Source organism: Microtus oregoni, unplaced genomic scaffold, assembly GCF_018167655.1.
Source record: "Microtus oregoni isolate MIOR12 unplaced genomic scaffold, Mior012 000007F_ref0000211, whole genome shotgun sequence".
Lineage (NCBI taxonomy): Eukaryota > Metazoa > Chordata > Mammalia > Rodentia > Cricetidae > Microtus > Microtus oregoni.
The window spans coordinates 3,561,322-3,579,225 of NW_024543066.1; the positions used below are offsets into that span (position 1 = coordinate 3,561,322).

The 17,904-nt window shown below is 45.9% G+C and overlaps 1 protein-coding gene across 5 annotated transcripts in view; it reads right to left on the reverse strand.

Annotated features, from left to right (window-relative positions):
- Positions 1-17,626, reverse strand: part of Fam13c (family with sequence similarity 13 member C) — a 98,338-nt gene extending 80,712 nt beyond the window's left edge. For 2 of the 5 annotated variants that reach the window (XM_041655670.1, XM_041655669.1), the window contains exons 1-3: positions 17,174-17,319; positions 8,847-8,903; positions 6,631-6,829 (exon numbers count right to left, since the gene is read on the reverse strand). In XM_041655670.1, the coding sequence (XP_041511604.1) occupies positions 6,631-6,829; positions 8,847-8,903; positions 17,174-17,235 (318 nt within the window). In that variant the 5' untranslated portion in view covers positions 17,236-17,319. Of the gene's footprint in view, positions 1-6,630; positions 6,830-8,846; positions 8,904-17,173; positions 17,320-17,350 lie in introns of those variants that run through there. The other 3 variants (XM_041655672.1, XM_041655671.1, XM_041655673.1) reach the window with 2 other exon arrangements.
- Positions 17,627-17,904: the final 278 nt, after the last annotated feature.

Below are 17,904 nucleotides of genomic sequence, written 5' to 3' on the forward strand. Positions count from 1 at the left end.
CCTGACTGAAGCCACAATAAGGAAGAGTTGGTTTGGACTCGCAGTTTGAGGGTTCAGTCCATCATGATGGAGAAGTTGGGGTAACAGGTGCGTGAGGTGGCCAGTCATGTGATGCAACCAGCTAGGTGACAGGTGAGCAGAAAGAGATGAGGACTGCTCTCCAACCAACTTTCTCCTTCTTATCCAGTTAACCAATGGAAGCATTTAGGGTGGGTCTTCATACCTTAATCTAGATAATGCCTTATAGACATGCCCAATGGCGTCCTATCAAGCTGACAACCAATATAACCCGTTGGTGTACCTACAGGCCATTCACTTTACTCCATCAGCACACTGTTACTCAAATGTTCATCTCTGGGATTTACTGAAGGACTCTTGGGTGAAAGCATCAAATTTGGAAGCCAATGGAGGGATGCTGGTGCAATGGAGCAGCTGCACAGAGGAGACCCCCTTCTTTCAAGCACTGATCATTCTTCACTCTAGGTTGAATTTACATGGTTATTGCAATATAGAAACTGTAACTACATAAAGAAGATCCAAAAAAATTAGATTTTATTTACATGTACAAATATATATAATGGGGCAAAGGAGGAAACTTTAACAGTTGCTCTTTGTGGGAGCCATCTGCCTCTCTGTTAACTGTTCCAGGCAGTGTGTACATGGAGTCCTCACTATTCTCTATGGCTGCACTTGGCTATACCATCAATATTTTCCTGTTCTGCATGATTTGCTCATGGTATGTGTGTGTGTAAGAGAAGTAGGGGTTATGGATGGAGCCAGGGCCTCTCACACGCTCAGCTGCCAGCTCGTTAGCCCTGAGCTGTAACTCCAGTTACTCTTTTTCATCTTTTAAAGGAAATCCTGAAACTTGCATTGCAAGCATAAGTTGATGTGGCTCCTCACACTGTAACGTTTCTCAGATCCCCATTGATGGCGAACTTACAACCTTTAGCTCAGTTATTTCATTTTGAATGGCATTCCATGAGTATATTTTTTTTCTTTTCGATTTTTACATTTCTCAGAGTTAATGCATAAAGAATCAGTGAAGCTTATCTCTCCAGGTTCCTTTAGGTCATTCAGAATAATGTATTTGTCTACTCTGAAAACATGATGAAATTACTTTACAGACATCCTAGGTTCCTTTATAGAAACACCTTCCATCAGCTTCAAGACTTAAGGTACTTTTAATTTAAAAATAAGTTTATGAAGCTGACCACCTATCATAGGACGCCAGTAAACTAAACACCAACCTGCTGGCTTCACTTGTCAGAGTTCTGTGCCACTGAATCGCCACTCTATCTCCCTCCAATCAGAGGGAACGAAAACTGGGAAAAATAAACCAAAGGTCCACTTCTCTTTTCCGTAAGTAAGATCTCACAGGAAATCTATGCTGCAGCAGGAATTGAAGTAAAACATCTATACTGGCGCTGTGAAATAATATGTGAGAGATAATATAACAGAAACCACGAGTGAAGACCAACACCCAAAGCAAATGTGGGAACTATAGTGCGTCCATGCTCACTGACACACTCAGGAAGAAGAAAACAGGCCCATAGCTGGAAAGAGCATTTTTGTGATTTGTGATGGCAGGGGACAGTGGCAGAGAATGAAAACTATCTTTCTTCTAATTTAGAGTCGATTGCAATAAGAACTCTATCTTCCAAAAAGAGAAACACAGTAAATATTTAAAAGGTTATTTTGCCTGAAAGTATTTAAAGTTCTTTTTTTTTTTTCTACAGAAGGATGAGAACGAAAAACTCACAAGCAGATCTGGATCACATGCCAGCCTGTTAACAACCCCCCTGCAGCCAAATGGGAGAAACTCGAGGCTTCCGTATGCCAGACCAAACAGCTGGTCTCCCCAAGGAAGTGGGTTAGCAAGAGGCTGGCAGCCCACAACCCACTGCAGAAAAGCTCTCCTCAGAGCCTCCTACTTTTCGTATTCTGTTAAAATAGCCACCAGAGGGGAGGAAATACGGATGGGGTGCAGCCCGGAGCCAGATGGTGAGGGGTGAGGAAGACAAGACTCCCAGCTCCCAGCACTAAAACTGAATGGCCTCTGGACAGCTTAGAGCGCCAACACAGGAAGTGGCTTGTGCCACCCGGGTTTAGTCCTCCCACATCATGTTGTGGAGGATGGTTGTTCTGATCTCTACAATACTCAAAACAAGCACTTTTAATTTTTCACAAAACACTGGGAAGGATAATCCATGCATTGAGTCAGCGCCCCTCCTTGGGAAGAAATGTTTGCTCTCTGATTAGATACTCTAAACAGGAACATGCTGGTCCTGGGTTCCAGCCGGACCAGGGTTTAAGATGAGCAGAGAGGGGCACATCTTGCTTTGACTTTAACCGTATCAAGGAATTTTACTAACTGTTACCCTAAAACTTGGCTTTTCAGGCGACCACTCCTTCAGGGGACCTTGTCCAAGTCATGTTTTTCCCCACAGAACTTGTCTAGGAGAGAAAGGGATAAGCAAATGCAAAGGAAAACTGTGGCTCAAATAGACATTCTCATCTCAAACGCTTCAGCTTCTTAGAAGCCAGTTCTCCACTCTCTCCACGGTTCTTGGTCTTCTATTCTATCAGTTAATACACCCAATCCTTCCCCTCCTGAATCATTTAAATAGGATGCAAATCTGAAACTTTCATACACAAAGATGACCTCTAGATCCTCTTTCTCCGCTTCCTTCTCATGCCTGTGGCCAAGGTCAAGAGAGAAGGATGCTCAAAGTAACATATGAACATGACCCATCAAAGGGGACCTGCTACATCTGAAAATGGAGGTTATTGAGAGAAAGGCAAGAAAAGTGGGGATTAAGCCACACTGTCAACTATTGCGAGGGGCCTCACTTCCCCCAAGTCCAACACTCTGATTAGGATCCAACTGCAGAGCAACTTTAGGGCTGTGCATTCCAACTTCACGAACAGAAAACTCTGAACCCGCAGCAACCACAGGCCTGTGGGGAGGCACTTCAGCTTCCAGAACAACGCTTTTCAATTTAAAAAAGCTAACTTTTGTAGGTGTTCATGGATGATTTGGGGCAATGAAAATCCTATCAACAAGCAGTTAGAACTCAGTGGCTTTTCTGAGGCCAGAAGCATCAGGCAGGATTCGTGGTTGCGAAAGGATGCTCACTCAGATCCAGCCCCCTTCCAAAGAACCCATAGTCTTACACACAGAACTCTCCGCCACAGCATAAGGTAAAACTCGTGGCTGTCACATTTGCCTTGCAACCCAAACCCTTGTGAGATAGCTCTGTCTACATTTATCGAAGCCATGATGGGGCATTACACGGGACAGCCAAGGCCAAGTGTGATCAGCGATAATCACAGATACTGTGTAAACCTGTGTAGCCTTTTTCATTTGAATCTAAGTCAACTAAGCCACTGGTTTTCAGATGGGGGGTGGGGTTGTATTGTAGCTCATATTACATCAGAAGTCATGGTCCCTGAAGGACTAAGTGGCCTGTTCTATCTGATTCAATGAACTTCATTCTCAAATGTAACAACACAGACAAAATGCTAGTTGCATAATGGATTCTTTCCCAATTATATCCTAGCTAAAAGCAAGGCAGATGGCCTATGGAGCTTAATAAAAAATACAGACCTATTTCCGCCTAGTGTGTTGTTTCACTGATATCCTTAGTATTGTTTTCTAGAATCAGGTTGTAGACTAAGGTATTTTTCTGCCCTGTGTAAGAACTATGTCCATCCATTTTTATAAAAAAAAAAAAATCAGAAGCTGTGCTGCCCAGCTCCATGACAATAGCCTTCATTATCATCCTTCAAGGCACTCTTTCTGTTTTTGAGGACATAGTATCTTGTTCGCATTGCTGGCATAATGGGTCCGCAGACTTTGAGATTTCAAAATTATTGGGGGTCAGTTTGTCACAGCTCCTCCAGTTTCTGTCGTCTACAGACAGTTGATGGTCTCCCAGAGTTGGCTTAAGGTTGAACTTAGCCAGTTTGTGTCTTTGACCAAGGATGATCTCAAGCACGCCCGTGGTGAAGAACAAGATAGTTCAAGCACTTGACAGTTCGAAGACGACTGAGCAAGTGTGACAGACCCCTAATGACATCAGTGGACCACCGCAGGGTTTTTAAAACTTCAAGCAAAAAGCTGATGGCTCCATGGCATAGCCAACCCAAGACTACTAGAAGGAACAAGAAATAAAGACCCAGTGGGCTGATCAGGGAGATTTTGTCATAGTTATTCATTTAGCATTTTGATTTTCTATTTTCTGAAAAGATAGACTTCCTTTGTCAATTTTACCGACCTTTAACCCCTAACAATATAGCACACAGTGTTTATATGAACCAAGAAGAAACATTTAAAAATGATGCCTCAGACTCTGCCCCTCTGCCCCCAACCCATGCAATTCACGCCACATACATAATTTTTCACCACAATGGGCCTATCTGTATATGTTCAATAATAAACTGTCTTCCCTTAACCGGGATGTATGACTGGGAAAATCTATTATGCAATCATCACCCTGCCTGTAACGCTGTATCAGCGAATGAAGCTTGGTGAAAGAGAACAGGGCATTTAACTTCTCTTGGGAAGCCTACCTTCCAACCAGGACTGCAGTGCAGCCTTCTGAGGAGAGCCTCTGTAGGCTCATCCACTCCTGTAACCTTCCTTATAATCAGCAACAGGCCGGGAATTACATGGCCCATTGCCACCTCATTACAAGTGATGACAGTGACATTTCTTTGAGACCACACTAGAGAACAGCAAGAAGGAAGGCACTGAGGAGGAGTGGCTTGGCCACCCTGAAGTCTCACAGGTGACCTTAGAAGACGGCAGATCAGATGCCCCTCCTCCGCATTCCATCCCTTCCCCACCCCATCACCTAGGACTAGTCAGTTCAGAATCTGCATCCCCAGCTCAACCTTCTTCGCAGGGAGATGCTGCCATGGATTTAGAACCTCGAGCCTATCAGAAAGGAGGGCTATTTCATGTGCCTGCCTCTCTCCACAAGGAAAGTCTGAGTTTAGGGGAATAATCTCTCAGCTTCACAATGCAACGGGTATTTGCGCCTCACTGGAAAACAAAGGGCCTAACCAGAGGTCACAACACCGACAGTCTAAAACTGCAAAGGCACAAGGAATCAAGTCAAATAAGCTACCCAGCCAAGGCTGTTCTAACAGAAGATGACCCAATATCAGTTTGCAAACTGGACCCGACAGCAAGATGTAATTAACCCAGCACACCTTGAGCCTCCTGCTTTACTTTTCAGGTGACAAAGTGATAGCAAACCCAACTAACACGGAACGACCATGTTCCAAAGGTTTTGTTTACCATAATCACAAATGCAACTCTGGAGTCAGAAAGGGACTTCCTAGTAGGATTGTGAAAGGTCACACTTATTTAGTATCTTCTTTTTTTTTTGGTTTTTCGAGACAGGGTTTCTCTGTGGTTTTGGAGCCTGTCCTGGAACTAGCTCTTGTAGACCAGGCTGGTCTCGAACTCACAGAGATCCGCCTCCCTCTGCCTCCCGAGTGCTGGGATTAAAGGCGTGCGCCACCACCGCCAGGCATAATTTATCGGGGACTTTTTGATTAGAGAATTATTTTCTTTACTGTATTTCTAGAGAAAAAGAAAAAAAAGTTAAGCTTTTAAAATACCAACCGAGAGTGGTGGTGACCTGTCTGTCATCCAGCACTCGGGGGGCTGAGGTGGGAAGGTAGTGAGTGAGGCTAGCCTGAGCTACATAGGAAACATGTCTCCAAAAGAAAAAACACATTTATAGGCATATAAACTTATTAGCAAGTACTAGGAAAGATGCTTTATTCATTCATCATCCATCTTAATAGTTATTGACTTTAGAAAACTAAATACTACATCCAAATACAACACAACATAACGTGCATAGCTGAGCATCTAAAGCCACTCCGTTTTAGCTGAAGGAGAAAAGCTTGAGATCAAACTGAGGTTCCTAATTTTCGTGAAGGGACCCCAAGTCTGCACAAAGGCTACATCATCTTGCATGAACGCCAAGCCCTCTCCAAAGAACATAAGGCAACTTTCAATAAAAATATCATGTTTAATAACACCAGTTTGGGGCTGGGCGGTGGTGGCGCACGCCTTTAATCCCAGTAGGCGAGAATCAGAGGCAGGCGGATCTCTGTGAGGTCGAGACCAGCCTCGTCTACAGAGTGAGTTCCAGGACAGGATCCAAATCAAAGGCTACACGGAGAAACCCTGTCTTGAAAAATCATAAAAAAAATAAAAAACAAAAAAAGCAAGCAGTTTGGGGCTGGGCGGTGGTAGTGCACACCTTTAATCCCAGTACTCGGGAATCAGGCAGGCGGATCTCTGTGCATTCCAGACCAGCCAGAGCTAGTTCCAGTACAGCTAGGAATGTTACACAGAGAAATCTTGTCTCAAAAAACAAAACAACCCCAACAAAATGCTAGCTTGGAGCTGGGGCAGGGGTCGGGGGAAGCTCAGTTAGTAGGATGCTTGCTTAGCATACATGAAGTCCTGGGTTTGACCCCTAGGTCAAATGTCACCATATCTCAGGACACATACACTCTGGCTGATGGTACAGCAATGAGCCCACTCTGCTCATCGAACCCAGGAGGCCTTTCCACAACCAAAACCCGATAGTGGAGTCGTACCTGGCTTTCTCCGTGGTTCCGGCCACTCTCAGCTCTGAGGATAGACTTGGGTTTCCGGGACTTGAAGTTACCCATGCTGGGTCTCAGCACTCCATCCAGCAGCAGGGTCTGTTCCGCATGCTGGGCCTCGTGCAAGGGTGGAGCAAGCTCGTCTATTCGAGCCCCCACCTGTGGGTAGTTCTCTTTATTGTTTTCATCTCTGCAAGAAGAAAGACCCAATTTAGAACAGACCCAACGTAGGTAAACCTGTAATAAAAAGAGCTGATGAGATTCGCCATGCTGTAGTCAGAGGGAACCCAGGCAAGGGCAAATTTTATAAGCCTAAGAACTCAAGAAATGTGAATGCCATTTTTTGTTTCCTTCTATTTTTAATTTTTAAGTTAGGGTCTTCTGTATCTCAGACTGGCCTTGAACTCACTATTATTCAAAGGTGACCTTGAACTTTGTATCCTATCTTCCCTCCTGCACCCTCCACGGGCTAGGATTACAGATAGGTACTACCAGGCCTGATTTACACGGTACCAGGGATTGAACCCAGGGCCTCAGGCCAACTGAGTACAGCCCCATGCATCCTGTCACTCTCCCTTCCCGGGCATCTAAGTCTTCACTTGAAGATGCCCGGCTTTCACTGTGTATCCTTCTTCCCTCCCACAATAACAGCGTGAGACCTTCAGCCTAGGTACTTGAGATCCCAAATTTACAGGTTAAGATTGGAAAGTGCTATGGTTATAAGCAGCCCACCTAGCAGACAGACCAACTCAAACACTCGCAGAATCATAGGACAGATCTCAGTCTCCCGGACCCAGTTCTTGGTTCCAGGCATGATGCTTCCTATTCATTGGCAAAAAGAGTTTGCAACATGGCTCTGTTTGGAGAGGAGGCAAGCCATCCAGATGAGTTTTAAGTCTAGTGATGCATTTTCCCTAGCCGGGCCTTTGAGCAATGCCTTGAATGCAACATAGAACGAGATCCCAATGTGGGGGTTCCCCCAGGGATGAGTTACTGCTGAATGACACAGGCCTGCCATCCCAGAAACTTCAGAAGCTGAGGCGGGAAGGTCAAACCTGAAGTCCATCCTGGGAATTTAGTGAGCTCTGTCTCCTAACAAAAAGCAAAAGAAAGGAAGAGGGAGCTAGGGATATGGCTTAGTGGTACGGTTAATGCCTTGCCTAGTCAAAGTCCTAGGTTCAATTCCCAGTCTCACACTCACACACCCTACTCAGTTCTGGCAGGGATGGCCCAAGTTCCATATAATATGCCCAAAGGCTAATGTTCTCCCCTGAAACCATCTGCCCCGCTTAAATCTCTAGGCATTCTACTTTCCATAGAGCTAGCAAATAGGCAATCGTAGCCATAACGAAATGAGGGTATGAATTGGATTCTTTACCATAGACTCTAAGGTTTGCATGGTCAATATCACCAACCTTACTCTCTGGCAATTCACCAGAAGCAGCTATTTCCTGGGCGTTTTTGCCCCCTGCACCCAAGAAAGCACTGTGGTAAGGGTACAATAGGAAGCAACAGTTCCCAGCTGCTCAGACACATAAAACCAGAGAGGGAAGTCCAGGGAGGGAAGGTCCCCCACCAGACCCACCACGCAACACACCTTCCTGCAGGTGATGACTGAACTCACTAAGCTGTTGAGAAGGTGGGGGTGGGGATGAGGAGAAGCCACCAGGACTGGTGATTTGCCAGCCAAGTCGCAGGTGGCATATCCAACAAGAATAATAAGGGTAAGAAGCTGGGGCAGGGGACAGTGCTGGTGACCCAGTTGTTAATGATCACACCGTTTTACATGTCACTAATGGCTTTAGACATTAGAGGCAAGCCAGGGCTGGGAACTTAGCCCATTCCAGTGAATTCTACAGCCTGTAGCGAGGTGAAGTGGGGCGCTATGCATCTACTCAAGTGCCTGCCAGGGAAAGGAAGCCACAACATCCTTTCCAGGAGCATTTGTTCCTCATCAAGGTCGGAATCCAGACCCCTCCACAACGGGGTCCAAGACAGTCAATACATGTTTAGTGACTAGGGATGAGGGTGCATTGTCAAATGTAGCGGATACGTTTTCTGTTCAAGGGTCTGTTCAAGGGTCTGGAACTCACACCACAATACTCGGCTCAGAAGCACACTTTGAAGAAAAGATGTTTGGGTTCCCAAAAGAGACTCCAGACCCAGAGGGTCACTTGTTACAAATCAGAACGAAGGGCGGGTCATACCTGAGCCCAGAGCAGTCGTCCTCGTCTTCATGTAAAGAGACCGTGCCGTCCTCACACCTGAGATGACAGGGAGAACAGCACGTCAGACACAAAGGTCTACCACGACAGACGTGGCAGTAATCTAGAGTCGTGTCAAGATTAGCATGGAAAATTACGTAGCACGGTGATCCTCACCACTGTCTCCCCGAAGGACACAGAATCACAAACACCCAGCTCCAGTTTCTGATGTCTGTCAGGCCACGATACAACACCAACGTGCCCATCAAAGCACGTAAGCTGAAAACATCAAATTAGCTTTGACTTTTCACCTCCACAGCGCGACTTAGACGTCATCTAAACCAGTGCTTCTCAATCTTCCTACTACTACGACCCTTTAACACAGCTCCTTATGTCCTGGTGACCCCCAACCATCAAAATTAGTTGCTTGCTACTTTGTAACTAATTTTGCTACTGTTACGGATTGTAGTGTAAACATGTGATATGCAGATGGCCTTAGGTAACCCCTGTGAAAAGGTCGTTGAGAACCACTGGTCTAAGGAGGTGTGAGAGCTCACTAAAACCAAGATGCTCCCAGGAGGACGTCAGACACCAAGAGGACTGCTCTCAAGAGAGATCCCACAATCCTCTGCATCAGGCACTCTGTCCTGTGCCCCATGCCACAACAGCAACCACTGGCCTTGGACTTTATCTTTTTCACAAGACTTCCTAACTAACCTGATGAAAAAGACTTGGCTCTTCCACATTAAAAAGAAAAAAAAATCCCTGGTGTTCCCTACTCCCTGAGGGGACCTACAGTAAGAGTGTTGTTGTCCCTAAGTAAGAGGGAGTCTCTGTTCCACTTCCCAGCCATTCATCCTGCCTCGCCCAGCCCCACCCTGGAACATTTTCCCATCTTCCATTCCCATCCACCCCGCACTGACAAAAGCAGGAGGTACCAGTACTGAACAGGAACCTTCCCAGCAAGATCCACACACACCATTATAAAGATGTTCATTTTAATGCATAAATGTTTACTCTTCCTCCTTTGGTTCTGGTGTATTTTGTGCATCTGAGACCCTTTGAATTGGTTTCTTATTGCAGGCAACAGCTATAGCTGTAACTATACTCAGAGAAACGCTGACAGTTCTTTTTCTAGGGACACCACCATGACTCCCAAGTGCAGCATTGTGTATGACTCTGCTCCCCCGGCAGAATAACCGAGGAGTTTAAACAACAGAATCAATGGCTATTAATTAACATGGACTGCTTCCCAGGTGCTCAGTTCACCTTCTGTGATGGCTAAGTGTAATCGCCAACTTGACGGAAGTTTCTAGAGTAGGTTAATTGATGTGAAAAGACCCAGCCTAATTGTGGGCAGCACCATTCCAGGGGCTAGAGACCGAGACCGAGAGAGAAAGTGAACTGAGGATCAACATCCATCTCTTCCTGCTTCCAGACAAGATGCGATGGGATCCGCTTCCTCAAGCTCCCGTCTGGCGCCTTGCCCACTACGATGGACTCTGAGCCAAAATCAACCCTTTGTTAAGTGGTTTTCGGTCGAGGTGTCACGCCACAGCAGTGAGAAAAGTTGGACCAATGTGTCTTACATTTTCTAAGGTTAAGAACGGACCGCTGTGCTTTATTCTAATGTCCAGTTCACTGAGGTAAACAAGTGAGAGCAACGTCAAATTCCTATTGAAGTTATCATGTGCTGGCTCCCTTCTTCCCTACTTCTGTTCTTGATGCAGACACGTTTGATATATCTATACTCAATGTAACATTTTTTTCTAAAGGACACAAGGTTTTCAAAGGATCTGGATCCTGTTCTGAGATATTCAATGTAGTTGAGTAGGCAAAAATAAAACAAATAAGTACATATGCACAAATATAATACAGTGCTTATGCTACATTAAATAACATATTTAAATATTCATCACTGGAAACGCTGTATAATTAGTCCACAAATTAACTAAAGAAAGCTCCTGTTCTCTTCTCTTACAGCCTCTTTTTAAATTATGGCTTTTGTAGTGAATTATACAAAGGCCACCTACAGACTTGAGCCCTCTTTATCTAAGAGAATATTCCGTTCCCTGTGGCAATAAAATAAAGTTGGTCGAGTTAACAAAATGCTCATTTTAACGGAATAATCTAAGCTTCTTGGCTCTCTTCTGTTTTTGACTACCAATAGCTCTACTCATTTATCTCATGAGAAATAGCAACTCAGTTCCCAAGTTTTACATGCTGCCCCATCATCAGTATTCAAACATAGTTCACGGAGGCTTTGCAATGTGAATGACAATGTTTTCCGAGAGTGAAAGAGAGAAAGTCTCACAATGTAGAAACCTAGACTTTTCACCTCTAAGAATTCCAGCCCCCAGTCCCAGCTCCCGAGTTCAGTAATGCTGCCTGAGGACTTGGAAGTTTCTCCTCTGGAAATGATCGTTTCCCCCTCTAATCACGATGGCCCAAGGATGGAAATTTAGCACCAGAGCAGGTGACTTCTGGGCCATCAGGCTGGACCAAATTAGTAGAGCAGAAGTATCTCCTAAACAACCGCCAATTGCTGCTCAGTACACACAAGTTCAAGACCATAGGTCCAGCGTTGGAAATCTATGTCCTCACCGGCCTTGGAGTTCATCCCTGCTCCTTGAGCGAGGCAGAATTCTCCACTGCTTTACTAGGGACCATCAACCCCCACCCAATCAGCATCTCATTTTTGTCTTTGCCCAGGAGGGTCCTATAAAGGGACAATGCCGGCCTGGTTACGAAACTGGATTCTGCTACAGGAAACCACAACCATGGCTCCCCATTTCTGGAAGACCATTAACTCAGACTAAGTGACCAACTGACCCAGGCACGGTGTTCTCTAACAATACTGTTATACCACACGGAGAGTTTAAAGGCCAATCCTTTTTATGATCTCCCTCTTAGGTCCTCAAAACAAAAATATTATATTAATCAAGGTAACCTAGGCTCAGAAAAACAAACATTACATGTAGGTAGATCCTGACTTCTAAGTTTTATATATGTGTATTTATGCAGGAGAGAGTAGGGCTGAGGTTGGGAAACTAGAAAAAGTCCATAACGGGGAAAAGAACAGAACACGTGATGTGGACATGGAAAGGGGAGGGGCAGAGAAATGAGGGGAGGGATGGGGAACAACCCACTAAAGTTAATACTACAAGCAAACCTGTTACTTTAGATACTAACTGAAAAATGGACTCAAAAGAGAGAAATAGTCCATCAGGATGGTGTATTCAGAAATAGCTGTTTGTAAACATGGTATGTTGTGTATATATTTTAACAAGTGTGAATTCAATGAGACGACATTTCAAGTCTTGCAATAACATAGCAATGTCCTGATGGTCTTGCGATTGGGCCCTGTCACAGCGGATCTCTGCCACCAAGTGGCTAACCACTCACATTTTACGGCCAGTGTGCTTTAGACAAAATAGAAAATGTCAGCCCTGACAGGGTTCACGGCTGCTTTCTGGAAGTCGCTGAAGTCACACGTCTATGTGTGACTGAACTGTGAAAGAGAATGTTTTCCTTCTGGTTGGCCATGGTGAAAAGGAAAGAATGTTAATTAAAGACACTTCCAGCAAGTGACTTCTGGGTCGCTCTCCTCGGCAGGCCGTCAGAGTGCATCACCTGGGATGGCTCAGACATCTCCCCAACAACTCCAACTGTGGTCTCTCTTCTCCCTCTTTTACTTTGCTCAGTCTGCCAAGCACAAACAAAAGGAAAGAGCGCACAGTTCCCAGCCCACGTGACGTCTGCACCTTCTCAGGCCAGCCTGACAGCTAAGAAAGAACGCGGTCCCAGGAGGCCAAGCTATTGCCAGGATTCCAAGGCTTTACTCTAGGGAACCTTGCTTGTCCCTGCCCCACATCACCAAGTCCACAGACAAAAGTCACATGACATTGTCAGTCTCTTTTCCCTGAGGCGCAGGAGACTAAAGAGCCAGACTTCTTGGAATAGTGGAAGCTAAAGACATATCCATGAGAAGTTATCTTCTCTGGTTAAACAGGAAGAGAGGTCCCAACTTGATGGGCTGGCAGAGAGAAATGGTTTCTCTTCTCCCCCTGCAGCACCACAGCCCTGAAGGCAAAGTTGCAGAGATGCAACCCTCTCAGGGAATTTCCCACAAGTGTGGTCCCAGTACCTCCTGCATCAGTGCTCTCGGGAATACCTGACTGAGAAGAGCAGACTGCAGACTGGCCCTGCCTCTGCCCCACACAGCTCTGGGGGTAGAATGTCAACCTCTGGGGGCAGTTGCCTGTTGCGTTTTTTGTTTGTTTGTTTGTTTGTTTTGGTTTTTTGGTTTTCTGGGTTTTTTTTTTTTGTTTTTTTTGTTTTGTTTTGTTTTTTTGTTTTTTTGAGATGTCTCTTGTAATCCAGGCTGGCCTCAAACTTTGCTATGTAGCCAAAAAATGACCTTGAACTTCTGATCCTCCTGCCTCTACCACCAATTGCTGGAGATTACAGGAGTTCACCACCATCACCACCCAGTTTTATTTGGTGCTTGGAATCAAACCCAGGGCTTCTTGTATGCCCTATACTATAAACTTTATTTTTTTTTATCTATTTTTATTTTATATGCTTTGGTCCTTTGAATATAATTGGCCCCCATAAACTCACAGGGAGTGGCCCTACCAGGAGGTATAGCTTTGGAGTAGGTGTGGCCTTGTTGGAGGAAATGTGTCACTGTGGAGGTAGGCTTTGAGGTCTCATATATGCTCAAGCCACACCCAGTGTCTCAGTTCTCTTCCTGTTCCCTGTGGATCAAAACGTAGAGCTCTCAGCTCCTTCTCCAGCACCATGGCTGTCTGCACACCATCACGTCCCACCATGATGATAATGGACTAAACCTCTGAAACTGTAAGCCACCCCAATAAATGTTTTCCTTTGTAAGAGCTGCTGTGGTCGTGGTGTCTCTTCACAGTAACAGAAACCCAAACCAAGACACGTGCATTGGGGTTTTGCCTGAATGTACGTCTGCATGAGGCTGTCAGAATCTCTAGAACTGGACAGATAGTTGTGAGCTGCCATGTGGATGCTGGGAATTGAACCTGGGTCCTCTGGAAGAGCAGCCGGTGCTGTTAACCTCTGAGCCATCTCTCCTGCTCCTTGTGATGTAAACTTTTAAACAGCACTGCCTAGTCACTTGACTAGTATGCTTCTAAAATATTTTCATCTAATGGTTTCTAAAACTCAAGCCAACTCTGACGTGACTCCAATCCAAATACGCATCTTAGGTCCTCTCTTAGCCCCAAGTCTATATTTTTCAGCAGAGTCAACCCCCTTCCCAGATAGTGGTGATCAGTTCATTTTGTAAACCAATACCTAGAGGCTACTAGGCAGAACTTTTGCAAGGGAGACACCAAGCTACAGACTGTAACCCAGTAAGAGACTTTGAAAACAACCCTTCGTGAGAAGATGCTGTAGATGTAGCCAAACAGCTAAGGCCACCCGGATGTTGGCGGGGAGGGAGGTTGTATATAAAACTGAGTTAAATCCACCCAGACCTACACAGGCATCACAAGGCCTGAGAAAAACCAAGAAGAGGATAGTCTGCCCTTGAGTCCCAATTCTGCTCTCCTTTGACTCTCCCAAGACCTCCAGCTGGACAGGCCTGGGCATGGGCCACTGAGCATTGTCTTAGGTTCAGGTATGAGGACCTGAGTTTGAAACCACATCAAAGTCCATCAGAGGACTGGAGAGATAGCTCAGAGGTTAAGAGCACTGGCTGCTCTTCCAGAGGACCTGAGTTCAATTCCCAGCAACCACATGGTGGCTCACAACCATCTGTAATGAGATCTGGCGCCCTCTTCTGGCCTGCAGGCATACATGCCAGCAGCATATTGTGTGCAAAATAAATAAACCTTTAAAAAAAAAAAGTCCATCAGAGTGGTGGTGCATACAAAGCCCCAGGGCTGCAGTGAATGGAGACAGAAGGTCCCCAGAGCTCATTAGTCGTCAGTCCTATCCATCCATGAACTCCAAGTGCAGTGAGAGATGAATTCCAATGAGATAAAAGGAAGACACAGGACATTAACCTCTGGCCTCCACAGGCAACCTCATGTGTGCGTGCATGTGTGTATGCACACGTGCGCGCGCACACACACACACACACACACAAGTGCACACATACAAACTGGCCGAATAGCATTCTTTCAGATTGGACTATCTGATAAAAACAATTCATAGGAAACACTAGAAACACTAATGACTATGTGGACACACCTTCCAAGACACAGGGTTTTTCACTTACATTTTAATAGGGCCCACTATCATAGACCTCAAGCCAAAAGAAAGGCTCTCAGTGGTGTGGGGAGGAGGCAATGAGAAGGGTGGGGGCAGGAGGTTGAGGACATTTGCTCATCTCAGAAACATCAGAACATCCTCGGAGTACACCAACATCTCAAACAAACACTTCCAGGGCACCTGCTACATCTGTGCCTTGGGATAGCACCCTCCTTCCTGCTGGCTAAGGGACTGTGCCCACAGACCCAAGAATAGGTTCATATTATTGAGGGGAGAAGAAAAAACAATGTTGCATTTGACCACCACTGGTTTAAGACGCCCCTCCTCTCTGCCCTGTCAGACCTGTGACGCTTTTGGTACCCTGTCAGTGCCTTCGATTCTTGTATTAACCAGATGGCTTCCCAGTTCACCACTCACAGCCTTTTAAAAGGAACCGCTGTCACCTCGCTAAAAGTAACAACGTGATCTTATGCAACCAGAACTCCTTGGGGTGTATCCAAGGATGAGACACGACAGTCTCCCCAGCATTTAACCACAACACACACACACACACACACACCGCAACCCATATGAAATCTGGAACTAAATGTCTCCGTCTTGAAGCGCCTGGGCCTGTGACTGGGGCTGACTCTAGCCACATAAGGCACCTGAGAATCAAGCCCAGAAAGCACATAGTACCAGCAAGTCCAGCAGGGGCAAAGAGAGGTAGGTATCCGACTGCTTGAACCAGGAAACCGAGGCCTCATCTTTGGTCCACAGATATATCTCTCCTCTTCTCTCAGCCTTTTATAGAGAGGCAAAGTGGCAAAGCAATGTTGCTACCACTGCCCCAGAGGGCAGGCCATACTGCATCTTGGAAAGTTTACCTGGTCTTCCTTTTAAAGAACCCCCACTTAGGGGAACTCAAAGTGGGTCCCTATGACAATAGCAAACCAAACAGATGAGCAAAGGCAATTGGGAAAGAGGCCCCAGGGAGCACAGTGGAACCTTGGCCTTCCTCTCCAAGTCCCTGCAACAATGGTAGACTCCAAAACCCAGAGGATGCTCTATGCACTGTCCAGTTATCTCCCAAATAGCTCCCAAGTCAACTTGTGGCTTCTGTTTGAAACGTGCATGTTTTTAAGTAGCAGAATACACAACTTTGCACACGCCTTCTTGCAAAGCTTTTCCAGAGTGACTTTTAGCCAAAGATCCCCAAAGTAAACACGAACATCCTTATGATAAGACGGCTAGGTAGGATACATATAGTTTATACACCCAGCTATATGTAAATATCACGTATAGTGCCAGAAAAGATATACTACCACATTAATTTCTGATATATATATAAATAGATAAATAGATAGATTATAGTCTCAAGAAAATAATAAGGAAGAGATGACCAGAATAAAAATGAAGCACTATAAATATCAAAACAAACAAACAAACAAAAAACCTATGTGGGCTGGCCTTGAATAAAACACCACTCCCCACCCTCCAGTTCGTTGTTAGTTGCTCTAAGCATCAGGTAAGGCATTTCTCTAGTCATATTATTGAGGTCAGACGAGAAAAAAAAAATGACAAAAGGCATCTAGAAAAGTTTACCGCACCGTGTCTCAAAAATCTGTACACACGGAGGGACGATAAGTTTCCCCTGTTTAAACGTGATGGAATTAACCTCCAGTCCTCTCGCATCCATCTAGTTGGGGGTCAACGTACACCGCACCCATGCCATGAAAACTGACACGCATGTTGGCAAAACAAAACCAAGCTTCCTTTCTGACATGTCACATAGATTAAAAAAAAAAAAAAAAAGCTATGCTCCAAGATTGCATATTTTGGGACACAGAGTATCCCTCAGTAATCAGCTAGGTTTAATACCTACCTCCCCCCACACACACACACACACCGTACCCCCACATACAGCTGCTAAAATACTGGTGCAACCTGTGAGAGGTTTGTGGGCCCTGCCACCCTCGCAGTTCCAGGTTCCAGGAGACAATGCATCGCCTGGGAAGAGGGGCTGGGGACGGTGGGTACCTTCACCACAGTTGCTTCGGAAACAAGCATGCAAGTCGATTGTAATGGCAAGAATCACTTACTCAGTTACAGCGGCGCTGCCGAAGGAATTATCCTGAAGGCTGAAACAGAAACAAGAAAACATGAGCCAAGTCCGGCCGGGGAGCCGTCTCCCTAATTGCTCTCCCCGAGTTAGACCACGCACACAAACATGGCATTGCCAGGCAAGTCTCAGGGCTTGCCCGGCACGCTCGCTCTACCTTGGGCTGCTGTCTGCACATGCTCCTGACGACACCCCCAGCAGGGGCCCAGCGGCAGCGGCGAACCACAAAGCCCAGCAGCCCGCGAGGCTGCGGGGACGATGGGGCGGGGCGCGGCGGCGTGAAACCCGAGGTTGCAGCTGCAGGAACCTAGAGAGGCTCCACGCAACCCCGGTAGCCAGTTAGGAGCTGCAAGGAGTCCAAGCGGCTTGAGCTTGCTACCTCAGCCTGGGCGGGCAAAACAGATACCTCCCTCCACATCCCCGCACCGCGCCCCAGTGTATGCAATGCCCGCCTCCCATGGCTAGTTATCTCCCCAGCCCCCACCCCACCCGGAGAATGCAAACGCGCAAAGAAGAATCCATCGTCCAGAAAAAAACAAGGAGAGATCGAAAAGGAGAGAGGGAGATGGATGCTGAGTCTTGTCTTTTTTTTTTTTTTTTTTTCCACTGTGTGGTGGTTTTTATTGCGTAGAACAAAAGACGCTCCAAAGGGCTGGCTGCATCCCCACAGGTTTGAATGCGCTCTGGTTATTTCATTTCTCTGGAGAAAGC